The sequence below is a fragment of the Symsagittifera roscoffensis genome, chromosome 10 (genome assembly GCF_963678635.1).
Source record: "Symsagittifera roscoffensis chromosome 10, txSymRosc1.1, whole genome shotgun sequence".
In the NCBI taxonomy this organism is placed as follows: domain Eukaryota; kingdom Metazoa; phylum Xenacoelomorpha; order Acoela; family Convolutidae; genus Symsagittifera; species Symsagittifera roscoffensis.
The window spans coordinates 20,147,214-20,165,563 of NC_087071.1; the positions used below are offsets into that span (position 1 = coordinate 20,147,214).

General features: G+C 33.2%; 1 protein-coding gene across 1 annotated transcript in view; it reads left to right on the top strand.

The window, feature by feature from the left end:
* Positions 1 to 18,350, top strand: part of LOC134855131 (dynein axonemal heavy chain 7-like) — a 366,992-nt gene that overhangs the window by 188,787 nt on the left and 159,855 nt on the right. Inside the window, 11 exon segments of the mRNA XM_063871543.1 lie at positions 991 to 1,146; positions 1,564 to 1,732; positions 5,851 to 5,977; positions 9,115 to 9,331; positions 12,285 to 12,476; positions 12,583 to 12,633; positions 13,951 to 14,078; positions 14,684 to 14,939; positions 15,234 to 15,352; positions 15,457 to 15,518; positions 16,396 to 16,445. Coding sequence (XP_063727613.1) covers positions 991 to 1,146; positions 1,564 to 1,732; positions 5,851 to 5,977; positions 9,115 to 9,331; positions 12,285 to 12,476; positions 12,583 to 12,633; positions 13,951 to 14,078; positions 14,684 to 14,939; positions 15,234 to 15,352; positions 15,457 to 15,518; positions 16,396 to 16,445 — 1,527 coding nt within the window.

Below are 18,350 nucleotides of genomic sequence, written 5' to 3' on the forward strand. Positions count from 1 at the left end.
GTCGCTGATGTTTTAAATAGCTAGGATCGTTTTTGATTGTGGCTATTTACGAGCACATAAAAGTAATTCTATGCAAAAAACTACCATTTTGATTTTTTGGAATACGCTAGTAATACAATTTGATAGGTTTGGAATACGCTACCATACTTGATAAAAACCATTTTTCATACCTTTCCTGCAATTTTTTTTACAATTTTGGATATACATGAAGCTTGTTTAATCAAACAAAAATATTCGAAAATTTACAATGTTTTGGAGATCAAATTCTTGTTAAACTTTGTTGGACGACTACGAAGCCCAACTAATTTTAACGAGTGTTTGATCTCCAAAACATTGTAAGTAATAAATATTTTTTGTTTTTTAGCTAAAAATGTCACAGAACAATTTTACCTTTTATAAAAAAAATTTTTAAAGCAATTCGCGGAATTTTTGTTGATTATACTGTTCTAATACCTTGTTGAGATACGTTAGAGGCTCACTTTGATATACTTTCGGCACTAATTGACTCGGTAGTTTTGGACTAATTTATTATCAAATAAAAATTCAAAAATGATCCGTTTTTGGGGTAGTTTTGAACCCGGATTTTGCAAAACAAAATGCTTTAAATCTTTTAAAAATTTAAGCAGGTTTTCTTTTTTTATCACTGTTCACCTAATTTCAACTCACTTTGGGAGAAAATGCGTTTTAATTTTCAGGGTTTAGGCAATTTTTCCGGATAATTCAAATCAACACTGAAACAAATAGTAAAATTTTGGGCAAAAAATTTCATTTAAAAATATTTGACCTATTTTGGAAAAAAAATTGCATGCAAAAGCGAACTGCGCAGACCAAGTTTGAGCCTCAAGATTGTCTCAAACTTCAAAATAGCAAAACATGCAAAATTTTGCAAAATTTAACAAAGTTTTGTCAAAAATTATAAGATTGCTCTCTTTAATTTATTCTGTTTGTGCGATCTTTTTTTCTTTTTTCAACTCTCTATAAATGTTTTAGGACTTTTTGTACAACCACCTGGACAAGGAGATGTACAAGCCCATCATAATCAATTTCTCGGCACAGACGAGTGCTAACCAGACACAGGACATCATCATGTCCAAACTGGACAAGAGGAGGAAGGGAGTGTATGGACCCCCTCTTGGAAAGAAAACTGTGAGTAGAGACACGTCTTATTCCGGTTACGTAAATTCGGTAAGAACGTTGTTGACTTGATACCAAAAATAAGCGCGTATCATGGATTTTTTTCTCGAGGCGGGGGCGAGGGGTGTTGATTATCGAAAAGTTTTCGGAAAATTTGTGTGCCTTTTTTTAAAGTTGCGAAAGAAGTATAAGCAACTACTTACTTATTCTTAACTTATAAATTACTTACACTTTTTACTTATACTTTGAAGAAAGGCCGTCAAAGTTTGGAAAGGGGTGACATCCATTGATTTCGTTTTCACTCTTTGATTCCCGAGGCTAGCTAAGATTCATGATTAGGAATGATGTAATTAATTACATAACCTTTACATAACGATACATCATCGTACATAATGATTACATCATCATACATAATGATTACATCATCAGGTGGTGTACGTGGACGATATGAACATGCCAATGCGTGAGAAGTACGGAGCTCAGCCGCCAGTGGAACTTCTGAGACAGTGGCTGGACCATTGGCAGTGGTATGACAGGAAGGACTGCACTTCCATGAAGTTGATTGACATACAACTGGTTGCATCAATGGGACCAGCAGGTGAACATTTGGGTGTTTTTCAACGACCCCCCCCCCCCCCCATTGGTACCTAGTAGCGAATTACCATCCCTATAATGAAATAATAGAAATAAATCACCACAGTTAAGCATATGTGAACTATGTCCCTTTGTAACTAATCTCCCCCTCCCCTCTTTGCAAAGGGGGATAGTTAAAGAGATCCAATATTTGATGCAATACAGTATTAAACTAATCTCCAATTTTTGTCTGTTTTTTGTTGACACGATTTGTGAGGTTTTACATTTTGTTTTATCATTTTTGTTTAATCCGTGTTCGCTATTTCATTGCTTACTTTCAACCTACCTTTTTTCTTAGGAAAAGTTAATTTACAGAGTCGTCTTTGTTATGAACTTGAATTTATCAGTTTTGAATCAATCTTCCGCCCGTTTGATGTCCGATTTATAATCTTACATTAAATCAGTGAAATTCCTCAGATCTCGGGTTGACCTCGATAGACCAAAAATGCTAAACGTACAATTCCTTAAACTAAGTCTATGAAAAAAAACTACCCATACAAATTTCATACATGTTGCTAAAAAGATGTCATCGAATTTTCGAAGAACTTTTCTCCTGTTTTGGCACAAATGTCGGTGTATCCTACTAAATTAAAAAGATAAACTAAATAACAAAAATTTTTCAGTTTTTTTGAATTTTTTTTTCAGCCACAAAATGATTTTTGTACACAAACACACTTTTTTTGAAATAAAAATTTGCATGCAAAAATTTGGTTTTTGGCGTGTATGACGTATTACTGGATATACTAATATTAGTTTTTTTTTCCTTTTCTCTGAATAATTTTTTTCAAAAACGCTTAAAACTCGTCTTTCTTTTGTATGGCATGTTTATGTATGCCTTAATCAATGTCTGGTAAATTAGAAAATTCAAATTTTAAAAATAGTCATCTTAGAAATATTTTGCTAAAACTTAACAGTTTCATAATTTCGTTATATTATTTGTGTAAGACAGAATTAAGACATTTCGGATCGTTTCCAATGCATTTTAATGCAAGACGGTCAAACCTTTGTTACTACCTTTGATTATCAAGATTTTTGTCATATGTGTTCGGTTACGGTTACGGAAAACTTTGTTGCAACATTACTTCTTGTGCAAAATGTTGTGCAAGACGTTCTTATCTGAGTTTTTGAATTATAAGCTGACATTTCTAGTTATCATTCATCAAACACACACAATAATCATTTAAAAAATCAATTATCTCCTATCCCCTATATTCTTCTATAGGGGATTGACTCCCCTGTTCAAAGCGGGTTTAATGTGTGTGAAATTTGCACATTACGAGTCCAAGCTGTGTATTTTGTGAATTGTGAGCTGATTCCGCAACAAGGACCCTCTCATTGTTCTTCTTTTGTTCATTCATTTTTTTTTATCGTTCCGACCTTAAAACGCTAAATTGTGCGCCTATCCAGTGCACAGTTAGGTCTCGTCATGCAATTAGTAACAATTCTTCTCCATATTTTAAAAAGGGCGAACTAGTTAAAGAGATGTGATTTTTGTGACTGCTACTTTCTTTGCTTCGTAAAAAAAATAAAATTCGTCCGTTTTTTGGGTCAATTTTTTGACTGGTTGGGTTATCTTTTGACTTTTTTCTTGCTATTGAAGATATTATACAAAAAGTTAAGTGCAACTGGGTTTTATCTTTTGCCGAAAAAAAACTTCTGTGAACCCATAACTGTTCTCATTCGATAACCATCCGTAATTTCTTAAGGGGAAAATCGTGGAGGAGCGGAAAAATTGAATGTGGGCAGGTTTAAACGTGGTTGTTTTCTATTGTGGGGTTAACAAAAAGTTGGAGTCAATGAAAAGCGGTTGAAATTAGGAAAAACATGAAATTTAGTGAGACAACCATACATTAAACTCACCCAGTTTGACAAAAATGCTCATCATACAATTTCATACATTTTCGTAGACCAAATAAAGCATGAAAAAAAGATGATATGTGTTTTTTTTCTATACTATAAAACATTTTTATTTAAGCATTTTTACCAATATTTCGAAATAAAATCAAAGCTTTTACAATGGCCTTCTTGTCCACAACTTTTTTTAAAAAATGGCATTATAGGCAATTTTTGCTCTTATAAAATTGTATGATAAAAATTTTTTTATTATGAAATTGTGTGATAAGTAGTTTTTTTTCATACTATGAAATAAATTGTATGACGAGCATTTTTGCCTACTATGAAATTAATTGTATGATGGGCATTTTTTTCATTCTATGAAACTGTGAACATAGAATTTTTTAAAAACATTTATGGAACAGAATGGAAAGCATTTTTTGCACTATTGAAACAAAATTTACTAAGTTTTGCATTACAAAAATTTATTATTCGAGGTTTTTTTATGAAAACTGTATGCTAGACAATTTTTCATTCAAAAATGTAAATCTATTTTTAATTGACAGAAAGTTTCAAAAAAGTCTAATAGACTAAAACTTTCATTTATGTTTTTGAAAAATTTTTTGAAATCTGAATGAAAATTGTTTGATAGGGATTTTTCCACCGATGCCATACATAAAAATGGTTGAAATAATCAATTATAATCCAATACGAATGGATTTTTTTGCTTGGAAAAATGTTAAGCAAATCAACCACTTTCGATCAAATGTTTTTGAATTTTAGAGAGTTAGCCTATAAAAAACTGAATCAAATAATTGAAACTCCACATTGGGTAGATTCTTATAAAATTAGTTTTTGGCTGTGCTAGCTCGACATGTTCGCAGCATAAAATTAGATTTTGATCGACATCATTTTTTTCTTGAAACTTTTGATTTTGCTCTCACTGCTGAACAATGCTCTGAGATACTTCTTTTTTTTTCATCTAAACTTTACAATGTTCAATAAAGAATGTTATATTATTCCTCAAATTGCTGTGTAATTGCTGTTACACAAGAAATAACCAAAAAATTTTCGATTTAATTTCTTGTTATTTTTGAAAAGTTCCGCAAAATTTTGCTTCGAAAAGGCAAAGACAAAATAGCGCGTCATTATTATCGTATCTAGGACTACGTTGTGCACATAAAAAATTAAATTTTGCAAAAATTGTTTTACAAAATTAGATTTGCGGTTGAAAAAAAATTTTTTGGGGCAAGTTTTCAAAATTACTACTGAAAGTTTTTTTGTCGTATATGGAAATTGTATGGTAAGCATTTTTTTCAAAAAAAAAATTCAAAACAGTTTTTTTTGTCACCAATCTGTTCAACTGTTCTCAAAAAGCCGCAGAAATGGTTTAATTTTTTTAAAATTGTTTTTCGAAAATGTATGAAAATTGTATGACAAGCATTTTCTCCATACATTTGATCTATGGAATTGTATGATAATGATATTTGTTGTATGGAATTGTATGATAAGCAGTTTTGGTGTATGGAGGTCAACCCGGGTTGATTAAATTCTATGGTGATTTTAAAAAATCGGTTTAATTCAATAAATATGGATTCAATTTGAATTGATATTTGACTTATGAGTCTAATTTAAAAAAAAAAGAAAGCAAGAAAAAATTCACGGTATCTGGCAAATTTTTGACCGTGCTCGACGTTTGCTTAGATTGAGGCTGACTTCTAAAAAAGTTGCTTTATTGTATTTCAACCTTCCTGGGTGTATGCATTAAACGATGTTTTATGCCCGACTTGGGATCCGTACAAAATATCAGAGTGTGAACAATTATTTTTTTCTCTTTTGTCTTGTTTGAACTATGTGGAGAGCCCCCGACCCGAAAAAAAAATTAACAATACAACTAAAACCGTCGCTGTTTTCGACTATGTCATAAAAGTGAAACTAATACGATCGCTTTCAAGTCTGCGTCAAAACATCTGAGATCTTTTGTTTGTTAATTTTGCAAGGCTACTCTTTCGTAAATTACGAAGTACAAAAATTTACTGTTTAAACTATTTAAACTTTCGTTTTTTATTTGGCAGAGGTCGCAACAACCGGTTTTATAACTAGTCAAGACGCTTTTAATATCTGGTTATCTTCCAATGCAATACCTCGTCAGAGTATTATTTGAAATTGTCTTTAAAAACGGAGAAATTTTTGTTTAATCAGTTTCTTTGTTTTTTTTTATCATATTGTTTTGTTGTTTATTTGTGGTAGGCGGTGGTCGCAACCCAGTCACTCCTCGCTTCCTGCGACACTTCAACTGTATAGTGATTGACTCGTTCAGTGATGACACAATGAAACAGATATTCACCACCATCATGAAGTGGCACTTCAATATACAGTGAGTAGAGCCAGTATCGTCCTTTCAGGTGGAAAGGGGGGGGGGGCTGGTAGAACGAGTAGCGTCTCGCCCTTTTTAGTGAGTAGAGGGAGTAGCGGCGTTTTAGGGTGAGGGTGAGGGAGGGGGCTATTTTCATTACAAAATTATCGAATGCGCAGGATGTTAACTTGGTCCAAAGCTCTAATCAATCAGTCTTAGAAGAAATTCTAACCAATCAACCCCTGATTCTCTTGCATAACTCACTCCAACTTTCTATTACTGAAATCTGGATTAATTGCCGTTAATAAAGTCACTATTGGGAAAATTGACCAATTAAATTCTAGCTTCACCGATGCCAGGTAACTAACTACCCATAATCCCTGGCCTCAACGCAAGAAGCATCAAAGCATATCGCATTTCATCCAGAAAGGGAACCAAATCCAGCGCTACTGAAAACTATTGATTAAGTTGAACAATTAAAACAATAAGTTTTGCGTCTGCGAATCGCAGTGTTTGTGTTAAAAGTTCTGTTTCGAGTTTTTTTTGCGACCCGACCCCAACGCGGTTTTCTGTATACGATGCCACACTCGGTTATTTTTTCTAGTGGTTTAGATTCCTAATTTTTCAGAATATTTTTCCAGAATTTGGTGTGGGCAACATTTTTTTGGCTCTCAGCTAAAAAACACTACAAATGTTTAAAAAATATGTCTGCGGAAACTATATTTCTGATCACAATTCTGTGCTTTGTTATAAAACCGAGTTTGGCGTCGTGAGTTGGAATTTTCGCTTGGCCTGAAGCTTGTGGTTGACTTGATGCTAAAAATGCAGTGAATGGAGATCTTGTATTCAGATCTTGTATTCAAACACTATCATTGCCATGGTAGCATGAGCGGATCAATGACACGACATGACTATCGCTATGCGTTGCAAAAAATTTTATGCTAAATGTCTAATACTTTACCGGAGGCAGACCTGCCCAGAAGAAACACCTTGTCGAAGTTTTGCAGGAAGTGCCTTGGTTTTACTATTGGTTCAAGCGTCCAGGGGTAATTTTCAAGGAGCTTTGCCACAAACCCGACCTGTACTCTCAGTTAATTGTTAAAAATAAAACAATGCACACTGCTACAAACCTGCCTAAAAGCAGACAAACAAATTTTATCTCCTCTTAGAAAGCGCACAAGTTAAGTGGCAAGAATCTTACTAATAATATGCATTTGCAGTTTATATAAAAATGTTAAAAAATATTCAGAATTAGTATTAAAATGCGATTTTTGCATATGTTAAAACCACCAGTTCCTTCCAATTTTCGGTTAGTTTTCGGTGTAAAAGTTTGAGGATGCAGAAAGTTATAGACAACATTTTTTAAGTATAGAAGTGAATTCGCGGCTAAAAAGACAATTATTTTCAAAAAAACTCTCAGAGGGCTTTGTCTTGTTGGTTTTCCTCAAAACTACTCAGCACATCTCTAGGCCTGGCTTTCAAGTAACCAATTTTGTTACGTCAATCCAACGCGCCATTTTTTCAATCGAATAGTTTTTATGACAACTTTTGGTTAAAAATTCAGAAAAAAATTATTGGAAGATTTTCTGGATTGCTTCCACCAAAGTGTCCAGAATAGTTCTGGACTCTTTAAGTTTCTGACAGAAAATCCAAGGTTTTCACCTAAGTATTTCAACCGTTTATTTAACTAGCAAAATGTTTTAATTATACTGGCGAAAATAGACTTTTACAATCGGGAGTTCGAATTGGACGTTTGTCAGTAATGAAGTTTTATACTGGCAAGTATAGGAGATTCCAGTAACTTTTTGTTAAAACGATATTTTTCTGGAAGATCAACCAATCAAGCAAGTTTAGGAGATTCCAGTAACTTTTTGTTAAAACGATATTTTTCTGGAAGATCAACCAATCAAGCAAGTTTAGGAGATTCCAGTAACTTTTTGTTAAAACGATATTTTTCTGGAAGATCAACCAATCAAGCAAGTTTAAGAGATTCCAGTAACTTTTTGTTAAAACGATATTTTTCTGGAAGATCAACCAATCAAGCAAGTTTAGGAGATTCCAGTAACTTTTTGTTAAAACGATATTTTTCTGGAAGATCAACCAATCAAGCAAGTTTAGGAGATTCCAGTAACTTTTTGTTAAAACGATATTTTTCTGGAAGATCAACCAATCAAGCAAGTTTAGGAGATTCCAGTAACTTTTTGTTAAAACGATATTTTTCTGGAAGATCAACCAATCAAGCAAGTTTAAGAGATTCCAGTAACTTTTTGTTAAAACGATATTTTTCTGGAAGATCAACCAATCAAGCAAGTTTAGGAGATTCCAGTAACTTTTTGTTAAAACGATATTTTTCTGGAAGATCAACCAATCAAGCAAGTTTAGGAGATTCCAGTAACTTTTTGTTAAAACGATATTTTTCTGGAAGATCAACCAATCAAGCAAGTTTAGGAGATTCCAGTAACTTTTTGTTAAAACGATATTTTTCTGGAAGATCAACCAATCAAGCAAGTTTAGGAGATTCCAGTAACTTTTTGTTAAAACGATATTTTTCTGGAAGATCAACCAATCAAGCAAGTTTAGGAGATTCCAGTAACTTTTTGTTAAAACGATATTTTTCTGGAAGATCAACCAATCAAGCAAGTTTAGGAGATTCCAGTAACTTTTTGTTAAAACGATATTTTTCTGGAAAATCAACCAACTGCTAATATTTTTGACGAAAAGATATATAATAATTATAATAATTTTTGTTCATTCTGTTTTGAGTTTGGTGATGATTTTTGCTCAAAAACTGCAAAGAAAAGCCGTTCAAGCTTTTCTTTGCAGTTTTTGAACGATATTTGCAGTTTTTGAATGATATAATAATTTTTGAAATATTATATCAAAAAAGACATAACTTTTTTCCTCAAATCAGATATTTTTGTTGTAGAGCTCTGAGCATGATATTAAACCAAATAATTTCAACTTGGCCACGTTTTCAAAAAAAAGTCTTGTTTTTTTTTCATGCAATCAAAAAAAATGCAAAGCGTCAGCTTCATCTGCAAAACATGCACATGCAAGCAAGCGATTAACTCTTTCAACCATTGCATTTTCAGCAACTTGATAATATGTAATCAGTTATGACATAGTAAAAAATATATATAAAATATCAATGTTTTTAGTGACTTTCCCGACCATTTCAACTCACTCGGGCTTCAACTAGTAGACGCGACTCTGGAGATCTACAAGAATGCGATGAAGGCACTTCTGCCCACCCCTGCGAAGAGTCACTACCTCTTCAACTTGAGGGACTTCGCCCGGGTCATTCAGGGAGTGTTGTTGTCAACATCTGAGACGGCGGAGGACAGTGCGTCCCTAAAGAGACTGTGGGTCCATGAGGTACTATTTTTAACATATTTTTGCGCAAAAACTTACTGCTTCCGAAAACTCTACTGATATTGCTCGAGTCTTGAATCGACTAAAATAACGAAACTGGTAAACTCATGTATCGACCCTTGTCAACACAAACATCGACCCTAGTCGACTCATAAATTGACTCAAGTATCGACCCTGTTTTCAAGAAAATGTAAGTGTTCACGAGGCGCCATATTATTATCTTCACCCCACACAAGATTAGGGGAGAGAAGTTAAATTGGTGTTAGATTGGAGTTTACAGGCAACTTCCGTTCAGTTTTCGAACTTGTTACATGCACCGCTTAGCAATTTTGATCCGAATTCAATGCTGGGTTGGAAGATATTGGTGTCCTATTCCTCAACACCACGTTAATTAACCCCCACTTCAACAGTGTGAGGTAACATTTGTTTATAATCATTGATGTGATAGTTTTACTTAAAATTTAAAGTGAATTGAATTTATGACCGCTAAGTTTCACCAGACATTTTTTTATTGCTTTTGATTTAAGTAATACTTCTAAAAATTGTGCTTAGGCCTAATTTTTGTCCAAAAGTTTGCGCTTACAGATTCCTTTCAGTCTGAAACGAATCAACTAAAAACAGCAATCTCCTTGCTAAGAAAAAAACTTTGTGCAAACCGATTTACTTGAAATACTTCAAAGTTTTATAGCTTGAATAGCTTGCTTAGAAAATTTTAAGCCTTTCGCAAACTGATTCGGTTTATGAAATAACTTGAAATATTTCAAAGTTGCATAGAGTTCTATTAGCTTGCTTAGAAAAACATAAACTTTTTGGAAACCAAATCAGTCTATAAATCAGCTTGGAAAATTTTGAAAGTTTCGTAGCTTGAATAGTTTGCTTACGAAAATGTCGTGAACGATTGAAAAGTATTCGTTTCCTTAAATATCTTGAAATATGTCAAAAATTTCATAGCCATAACAGTTCGCGAAGAGACACTTAATAATTTCGCCCTCCGGTTTATGAATAAACTTGAAATATTTCAAAAGTTTCATAACTTGATTAGCATGCTTTAGAAAATTTTGACTTTTGGCAAAATGATGTGATCTAAGAAAAATTTTGAATTGTTTCGAAATTCATTGCTCGATTAGCTCGCGCACAAAAGCTAATTTTTCGCAAACAGCTCTATGAAACAATATTTTCTTTCAAATATTCATCTCTCGATTAGCTGGTTGAGAAAAACTAAATTAGCTCAAAAAATTTTGGTCTTAACAACTCGAAACGTTTCAATTGTTAATAGCTTCAATAACTTGCCTCAGTAAAATGTGAGTAATTTTTCTGACCGAAAATTTCATAGAATAAATTGACATATTTTGAAATTTCATCACTTATATAGCTTGCTAGAAAAAAACTTAAACTTTTTGTCAACTGATTGACTCTATGCAACGATCTGAAATTTTAAAAAAGTTTCTTTGCTTGAATGACAAAGAAAACTAACTTTTCGTAAAACCATTTAATCTAAAAAACAAAATGCAATTTTTCAAAGTTTCATGGCTTGAATAGCTTGAATTTTTTGCGAACTGATTCGATCCATAAAAAAAAACAGATTTTGAAAACCGATTTGTTTTATGAAATAATTTGGAGTTTTTCAAAAGTTCATCCGTAGAGTGACTCCAAAGGAAAAAACCATTCAATGCTCTGCATAAAAACTTGGAAAAAACGTGAATTTTTCGCCAACTGAATTATCAAATATATAAAGTAATATCAAATAATTTTAATTTTCTTAGCTTGAAGCTTTCCATGAACCGATTCGGTCTAACAAAAACGTCGAAGCGTGTCAAAGCTTAAGCCAAATAGCTAGCATGGTGAAAATTTGTTTTTTTGCCGATCAATTTGAAAACTCTTGAAATAATTGAAAGACTCGGCGCTTGATTGGCTCCAGTAGAAAATTTGAAATTTTTTTATTAGATTAACTTTCATTGCTTGAATGGCTGCGAAATACATTTTATTTTTTCGCTTTCCGATTTGCTTAAACTTCATTGTTTTGAATGTTTTTTGTGAACCGATTCGGTCTATTAAATATGCTATTTTTAAGGTATTATTGAGCAGTAAATTGAAGTTTTTCAAAATTTTATTGCTTGAATAGTTTACTGCGAAAAACTTTAAAACTTTTTGCCAGCTGATTTCTCTCTATAAAACAACTTGAAATATTTCAATATTTCATCCCTTGAATAGCTTCCATAAGAATTTTTAAAGTTTCGCCATCTGACTTGCTTCATGAAACATTTGAAATATTTCAAAGTTTCATTGCTTAAAAAGCTTGCTTAAAAGAGCTCAGATTTTTCGGGAAACGATTCGTTCTATGAAACCTAAGGTTTTTGACAAACTGAATTGCGATATGGCCTAACTTGAAATTGTTCAAAATTTCATTGATTGGATAACTCGATCAGAGCAACAACCAATTTATCAAGAGCCAATTGATTATCGGAGGCGGTCTTGTTAGTTTTAATTGAATGAAAAACTTATACTAGTAATTATCGTGGAGTTATTGAAACTAACTAATGAAATCTTTCATAATTCATATTATGATTTGTTTCTTTTTTCATAAATTTCCTTGTTTCTGCGCGGTACCCAAAATTTCACTGTAAAAATTCACCTTACGCCATAGTTTTTTCTTACTTATTGAGAAGTTGGTCAGAACAATGATAAAAAAAACTGTTTTGACAACCAAGTTGGGAAATAGTTTATGCCGTATTGTTGGCAATATTGGTGACCTTGAGCACTTCAATAGTTCAAAAATTAGAGCATTTTAAGGGAATTGTTTTTCAAACACGATTTAGAAGTTAGCGACGAACTGAAAAGTGAATTCCAGTTAAAAGTTAATTAAAATTATTTAGATTAGTTTTTCCGAAAAAGATATAGCCAGCATTTTGGCATTAACAATAAAACAAGAAAAAGTCAAATAAAATCTATGTTGCAGATCTACCGAGTGTTCTACGATCGTCTCGTGGACGACTCCGACCGGAAGTGGCTGCACGAGTTCGTGACCAAAGTGACGAAAGAGGTGTTGGGAGAAGACTACGTGGACATATTCTCCCGTCTCCTGGCCACTCCCAATTCAAAGATTATAACTGAAGACGATATGCGATCTCTCATGTTTTGCGACTTCCAGGTGTTTTTTTTTGGAAAAATTGTTGCTTCAGTAAATGATTATGACGGAAACAAAATACTTATTGTAATTTGATAAGGCAACTGATAATTTTGGTTGGCATTTTCAGGAGCCTGTTGATCGAAGAAGACAGAGACAAGCTGAAGCCTATCAAAACAAGGTAAGGAAACTTCCAATAAACAGTTTATTGTTTATCGAAAATGTGGGTTTCGAAAATTATAATTGTTAGCTTTGACCAACCATTTAGTCGATTTGTTTTGACCAAAAACTTATATTTGCAATAAATATTAACTAATATTAACTTATATTAACAAAAAACTAGAAAAATGATAATAAATTAACTGATGGTTTCGGCTGACTTTTTAGATGGGAATTGTGAGTACTTCATTACCTCATTGCATTATAAACGCTAACCAATATGCTTTGTGACGCAAAATTTTATAGCACGACAAAAAATTTAAAGGAGGCAACAACTCGTAAAAGGATTAAAAAAACATAAAAGTAGATTATGCGGCAAATAATTATTCACGCGCGTTTGTCCTCTCGTGCCGAAATTAAGCGCAGTGAAGCAAGTGGGCGCTACTTGGCAATGTCTTTTTAAGTTTTGCTATGTCTTTTTTGTTATTGCCTGTTACGAATTTTTGCCTTGTCGATATTTTCCAGAAACCAGAAAAACAGTAACTTTCACTTCTTGGTAATTTCTTGTGAAAATAATAAGATCCTTTTTCTACATTTATGTTACGCGCTGAAAAGATTGACGTCATATGCGCCATAAGCGAAAACCAAAAATTTTTATTAATATTTGGAAAAATACATAGATGTTTTATGTTTCACGCGTCATTACCCTGTCAGCTCCAGGTAGCGAACTGAATACCATTTGTCCCTGGATTTCATAAGTTTTGCACTAAAGTTCACAGAACATCGAGATTCCAAAATCCATGATTGGGACTCACTGATTGTAAGTACGACACTTATATAGGTCGTGTTGTTTTTTTTTTCTGCAGGAAAATGTCTCAGAAATGTCTGGGGAGCGGTGGTCAGCTCTTGTGTTGGTCCCTTCCCCCGTGGATAAAAGGTCTTAAAGTAAATGTTCACGCTCAAGTAAAATTTCCTCGGTTTGATTTTCGTTACTTTCAATTTAATTTCGTTCCCTAAAAGAAGATAAAAACGCTCTGCAATCAAAGAAAAGGCAAATGGTGCAAAAAAGTGGTTGATATTTATTTTGAAAGTGGACTTTACTTTTTAGGTTTTCAAGCGGAATGAAAAATGTATTATACTGATCTAATTTTCTCGGTGTGGATAACTAATTATGGTGAAAAACGCCAGCATGCAAGATTTTTGAAAATTTGATTCTTTTTTAAAAACTACTTAAAACAAGTTTTTTGTAGTCTCTTATAGTTCGATGACACTTTTTCAACTTTCTGCTGGCTAATTTTTCTTACCATGTACTTAAAGTGTTCTTTTTTTTCTCTCCCAGGCGTCTAAGCTGGACCAGAAGAAGTATGAAGAGGTATTGGACATTAGCTACTTGAGGAGTATAGTGGAGGGATATCTTGACGAGTACAACAACCTCAGCAAGAAGCCAATGAATCTAGTTCTCTTCAGGTTAAGTTCATAATCTAAAAAGACAAGTTAGTTATAGTCTATGAAACAAAACACGATGACGTATTTGAAATTTTTCTGGTTAGGCAAAGTTAGGCAGCTTTCTAATTTCCAAAAATCAGGAACTCAACACCCTCACGTCCTTAAACGTTCTTTTTTGAAACTACCAATTCACAGCATTAATGATTGGTCAACCAATCTAAAGGTGTCTTGTGCGCCCAAATAAAAAAAATAAGAGGAGTAGGCGTGACGAAAAAGGGCAAATTATTAGTTCAAATATTTCCAAAAAGTGCCCTAGGCGTAAATTTTGGCATTTTTAAAAAATAAAATGCCTGTGGGTTGCCCGTGGAATCTCCCTGCGTATATTTAAATCATTCTTGTGTAAATTATGTCGCAAAAATTTTATGAATGAAATGTTTTTCATTGTGTTTTTAGTATACTCCCAGAGATAAAAGTGAACTTTTTGTTCTTCTTACATAAAAAAAATGGTAAAAACATAACGGAATTTTTCAAAATTAATATTTTCAAAGTTAAAATTGAAACTTTTGTGAGAATTTAATGGAACTCATTTCATTAATGTTAAAAATGTGTTTTTTTTTTTAATTCAGGTTCGCAATTGAGCACGTGTGTCGCATATCGCGAATCATCAAACAGTCCAGAGGCCACGCCCTCCTAGTAGGCGTGGGCGGAAGTGGGCGACAGTCACTCACCCGTCTGGCAGCCCACATGGCAGACTACGATCTGTTCCAAGTGGAGTTGAGCAAGGCTTACGGCATGAACGAATGGAGGGAGGATTTGAAAAATATAGCGAGGAAGACGGCAGAGGGCGACAATAATACTGTGTTTTTGTTCAGCGACACCCAAGTAAGTATTCGATTAGGCGAGTCAAGTTTTATTTCAGATGTGGCGCCCAAGTAGAGTATTCGAAAAAGAATGCCAAGTTTTTGTATTTTTTTTTCTAATTTATTCGACCTGTAAAATAATTGGAAAAATTTACCACTGAAATATTATTGACTATTTAACATTGAATAATTATTGAACAAAAAATCAACTTTTCAATAACGAATATTTTTGCATTTATATTCTCAGACAGTATGTTTACTGAAAAAAAAAAAAGAAATTTCATTGTAGTAACTTAAAAAATTTCCAAACTTTTAGATCAAAGTGGAGGCATTTTTGGAGGACATTAACAACTTGTTAAATGCAGGAGAAGTTCCCAATATCTTCCCAGTGGACGAAAAACAGGAGATATGCGAAAAGATGCGACAAATAGAAAGGTACACTTCACTGTTATGAAAGAGTTATAAAAACTCTGAACACTCTTCGAAAATCTTCAAGCTGGCCGAATGCTTATTAAAATTATTCGATAAACTAGTGGGAGTTGGTTTCTTACTTTTTTGAGTGAATACAATTTCAGTGTTTTTCGTCTAGTTAATATATTTTATAATTTTAATTTGTTTTAGGAAACAGTAAGTAATAAGCGAAAAGTTGCTAATTTCATTCTAGTTTTTTTAGAAACTGACTGCTTCATCCCATGCCTATAAATATCAAAACAAGAGTGCTCGTATATCAGGGCAATGCTCTGAATGTTTCGACTGTCCATTAATTCATATCGAATAGTTTTTGGGAAAATAAGATATTGAAAACCTATAAATTTTGGACAAAATCAAAGTGTTAAATGTTGAGTCGAACGGAATTAGAACGGCAGATCTGATCAATTAGCCTCAATTCAGTTTGGAACAATTTTGTTGTGCGGGATAATTTGCCACGCATAAATAATTCGCGTTACGCTCTCAGCAATATAAATAAATTCTTCAAAGCACAAATGAATTAGTCCAGACATGGCCAATTTGGCAATTTTCAAACCGCCAGAACTTCCGACAAAAAAACGAAGGTAAAATATCCGCTTAAGTTTGAACTCAATATCTTAAATGGGGTATAAAAAATGTTTTTCGAAATTTATTATTTCGATCGGCTACAATTGATCGAATGAAAAAAAACCACACCGAGCATAAATATTCTGTTTTTTCTTCGAAGTCAGAACTTTAAAGCAATTAAACATCATGAGCAATAACTATCTTCTATCTCTCGCTTTCATCATCGAATCCATGTGCGTTATAAAATAAACCAGAGATTATGAAGTCATAAATTACTCATTGTTCCATTCCGAGGCCAAACTGTGTGTGCGCGCTCAATCTCCGTAGGATGAATTTAAAACCGAAAAATCAATAATAAAATCGTATTCTCGGCAATACAAAATTCATCGGCAAAATTGATAATTTCATCCAAAATTTGCTTTACGGCAAGTTCATAAATTCACCAATAGTCTTGTCCAAAAAACCGGTCGGAAATGACCACAAGAACCGGTTGGTAATGTCCTTGAGACAATTTGCTCTTTTTGAGGGTCAGCCTTAATCAAGGCTAAGCCGAATTAAAACAAAAAAGTGTAAAAAAATGGCCAAATGGGTCTATAGCCCCTCGGGTCTACATGTTTCAAGGTTTGCGAAATGGGGTCTCGAATCCGATCGACCGAGTGCTAGGTTCATATGCATTTATACTCCAGTTACATTTGCGCTGCAACACTGTGCACTGTATAGGCGCACAATATTGTGTCTGTATGTTACTGGGTTATAGAAAAGAAACTTTAAACAAAATAAAACTTTGTTGGAACGATGAGAGGAAAGGATTGAAGAAAAAAGAGCGAAGGGAGCGTCTTTGTTGCGGAATCCACTTTTCTTTTTGTCGCGGAATCAAATAAGTGCCTCAGCGTCGATAGCAGTTTGTCTGAATGATTTCCGTTTTTTGATTTAACCAGACGAATCTTTACAAGAAATTAATTTCATTGAATCTGTTTTTACTAGTTTTCCTCGCAATTTTCTGATTCATTTCTGGCACTTAGAAGTTAATTCACCTGGTATTAATTTTTTTGTAAATAACTGGGTGTTTGAAAAATGATAAAAACGGTTTTAAATTACTCTTTTAAGTTACGCGCGCTAAGTTATTGTTTATCTATGAAGGTCATCGTGTGAACTCTAGGTAAATGAGCGCAAAAGGTTATGCCAATTATAAAAAATATCTTCATCTGAGAATAAGGCAAGCTAACTAGCTCTAAAAATATATACATAATACTTGATATTTCTTGTTGGTGTTGGAAAAATAATTTGATACATTTGTGTTTTAATTTTTGATTTGCTAAAAACATAATCAAGTTAGAGACATTTCATTATAATTCTGAAACATTTGGTTTTTCGTCGACATTTGGTTCAAATCAACTTCAGTTCTGAAAGCCAAAACAATTTAAAAAAATACTTGAGAACACAAATGCAACTATGAGAGAATCTCTCTCTCATAACTCCTATTTAAATAACTAGAGTGTCATTAAAAATTCCTCTTGCAGTTTGTTCGATCAACTCAAAAATAAAGAAAAAAGAAAGTAACAGATTGCATCTTTTGTTGCTCTAGATCTCATTGACGTCCTCCCACTTAACTGATGATTCTGATGGTTTTGGAGCGAAAAGACTAAAGAAAATAACTTACAATTATAATTTATATCTAATTATTTTTGTGCTTTGAATAAATTTTATCAACAAGGGCGTATTAAGGCGGTAGGGTGAGGACGGATAATTTACCCACTGAGAAGTCGGAGCCTGAACATACAAAAAACCCTCCTTTAATACTATTTAACGCCACGTCTGTTTGGTTCACCAAACCAAAACCGACGCCAAAATCCTTAAATTTGAACGAACTCGGGCCAAAAAGTCGCAGTTTATAACTTCAAAAATTTTTCAAAAAGATTCCGCAAAAAACTGTCAAAATACTGTCTTCATACTGTTTTAAGTCGCTCAGAAGTTAAACTTGATCAACCCTAAAAAGGAGGTCAAAAATTTTCCAAAAATACGCCCTCGAAAAATTTGTGCTGTAAATCTGAAGTACCCTGGGAGTCTGAGCGAAATCAATTGTTAAGCTAATAAACTGTCCGGGTAATTCCATTATCTTTCAATTCAATTTATACCTAAACTATAAACTCAATAAAATGGCATGCGTCAAAACTCAAAAAAGTTTTATATTGGCTGTTTTAAGAACGAATTCGCAAAAGTCTTTTACAGTTTTTGAAACTTTTTTCAACCAAACCATCTTAGCTTGCATCCTTAAGTTCTTGGTTGAGTAGCAGAAAAAAAACAGATTTCTTTTTTTTACCACCATTTGCAGAAAACTAAATTTGTGCCTTCATTAAGAAAAACAACTTTGGTCGATAACTTCATTTATCCTATAATT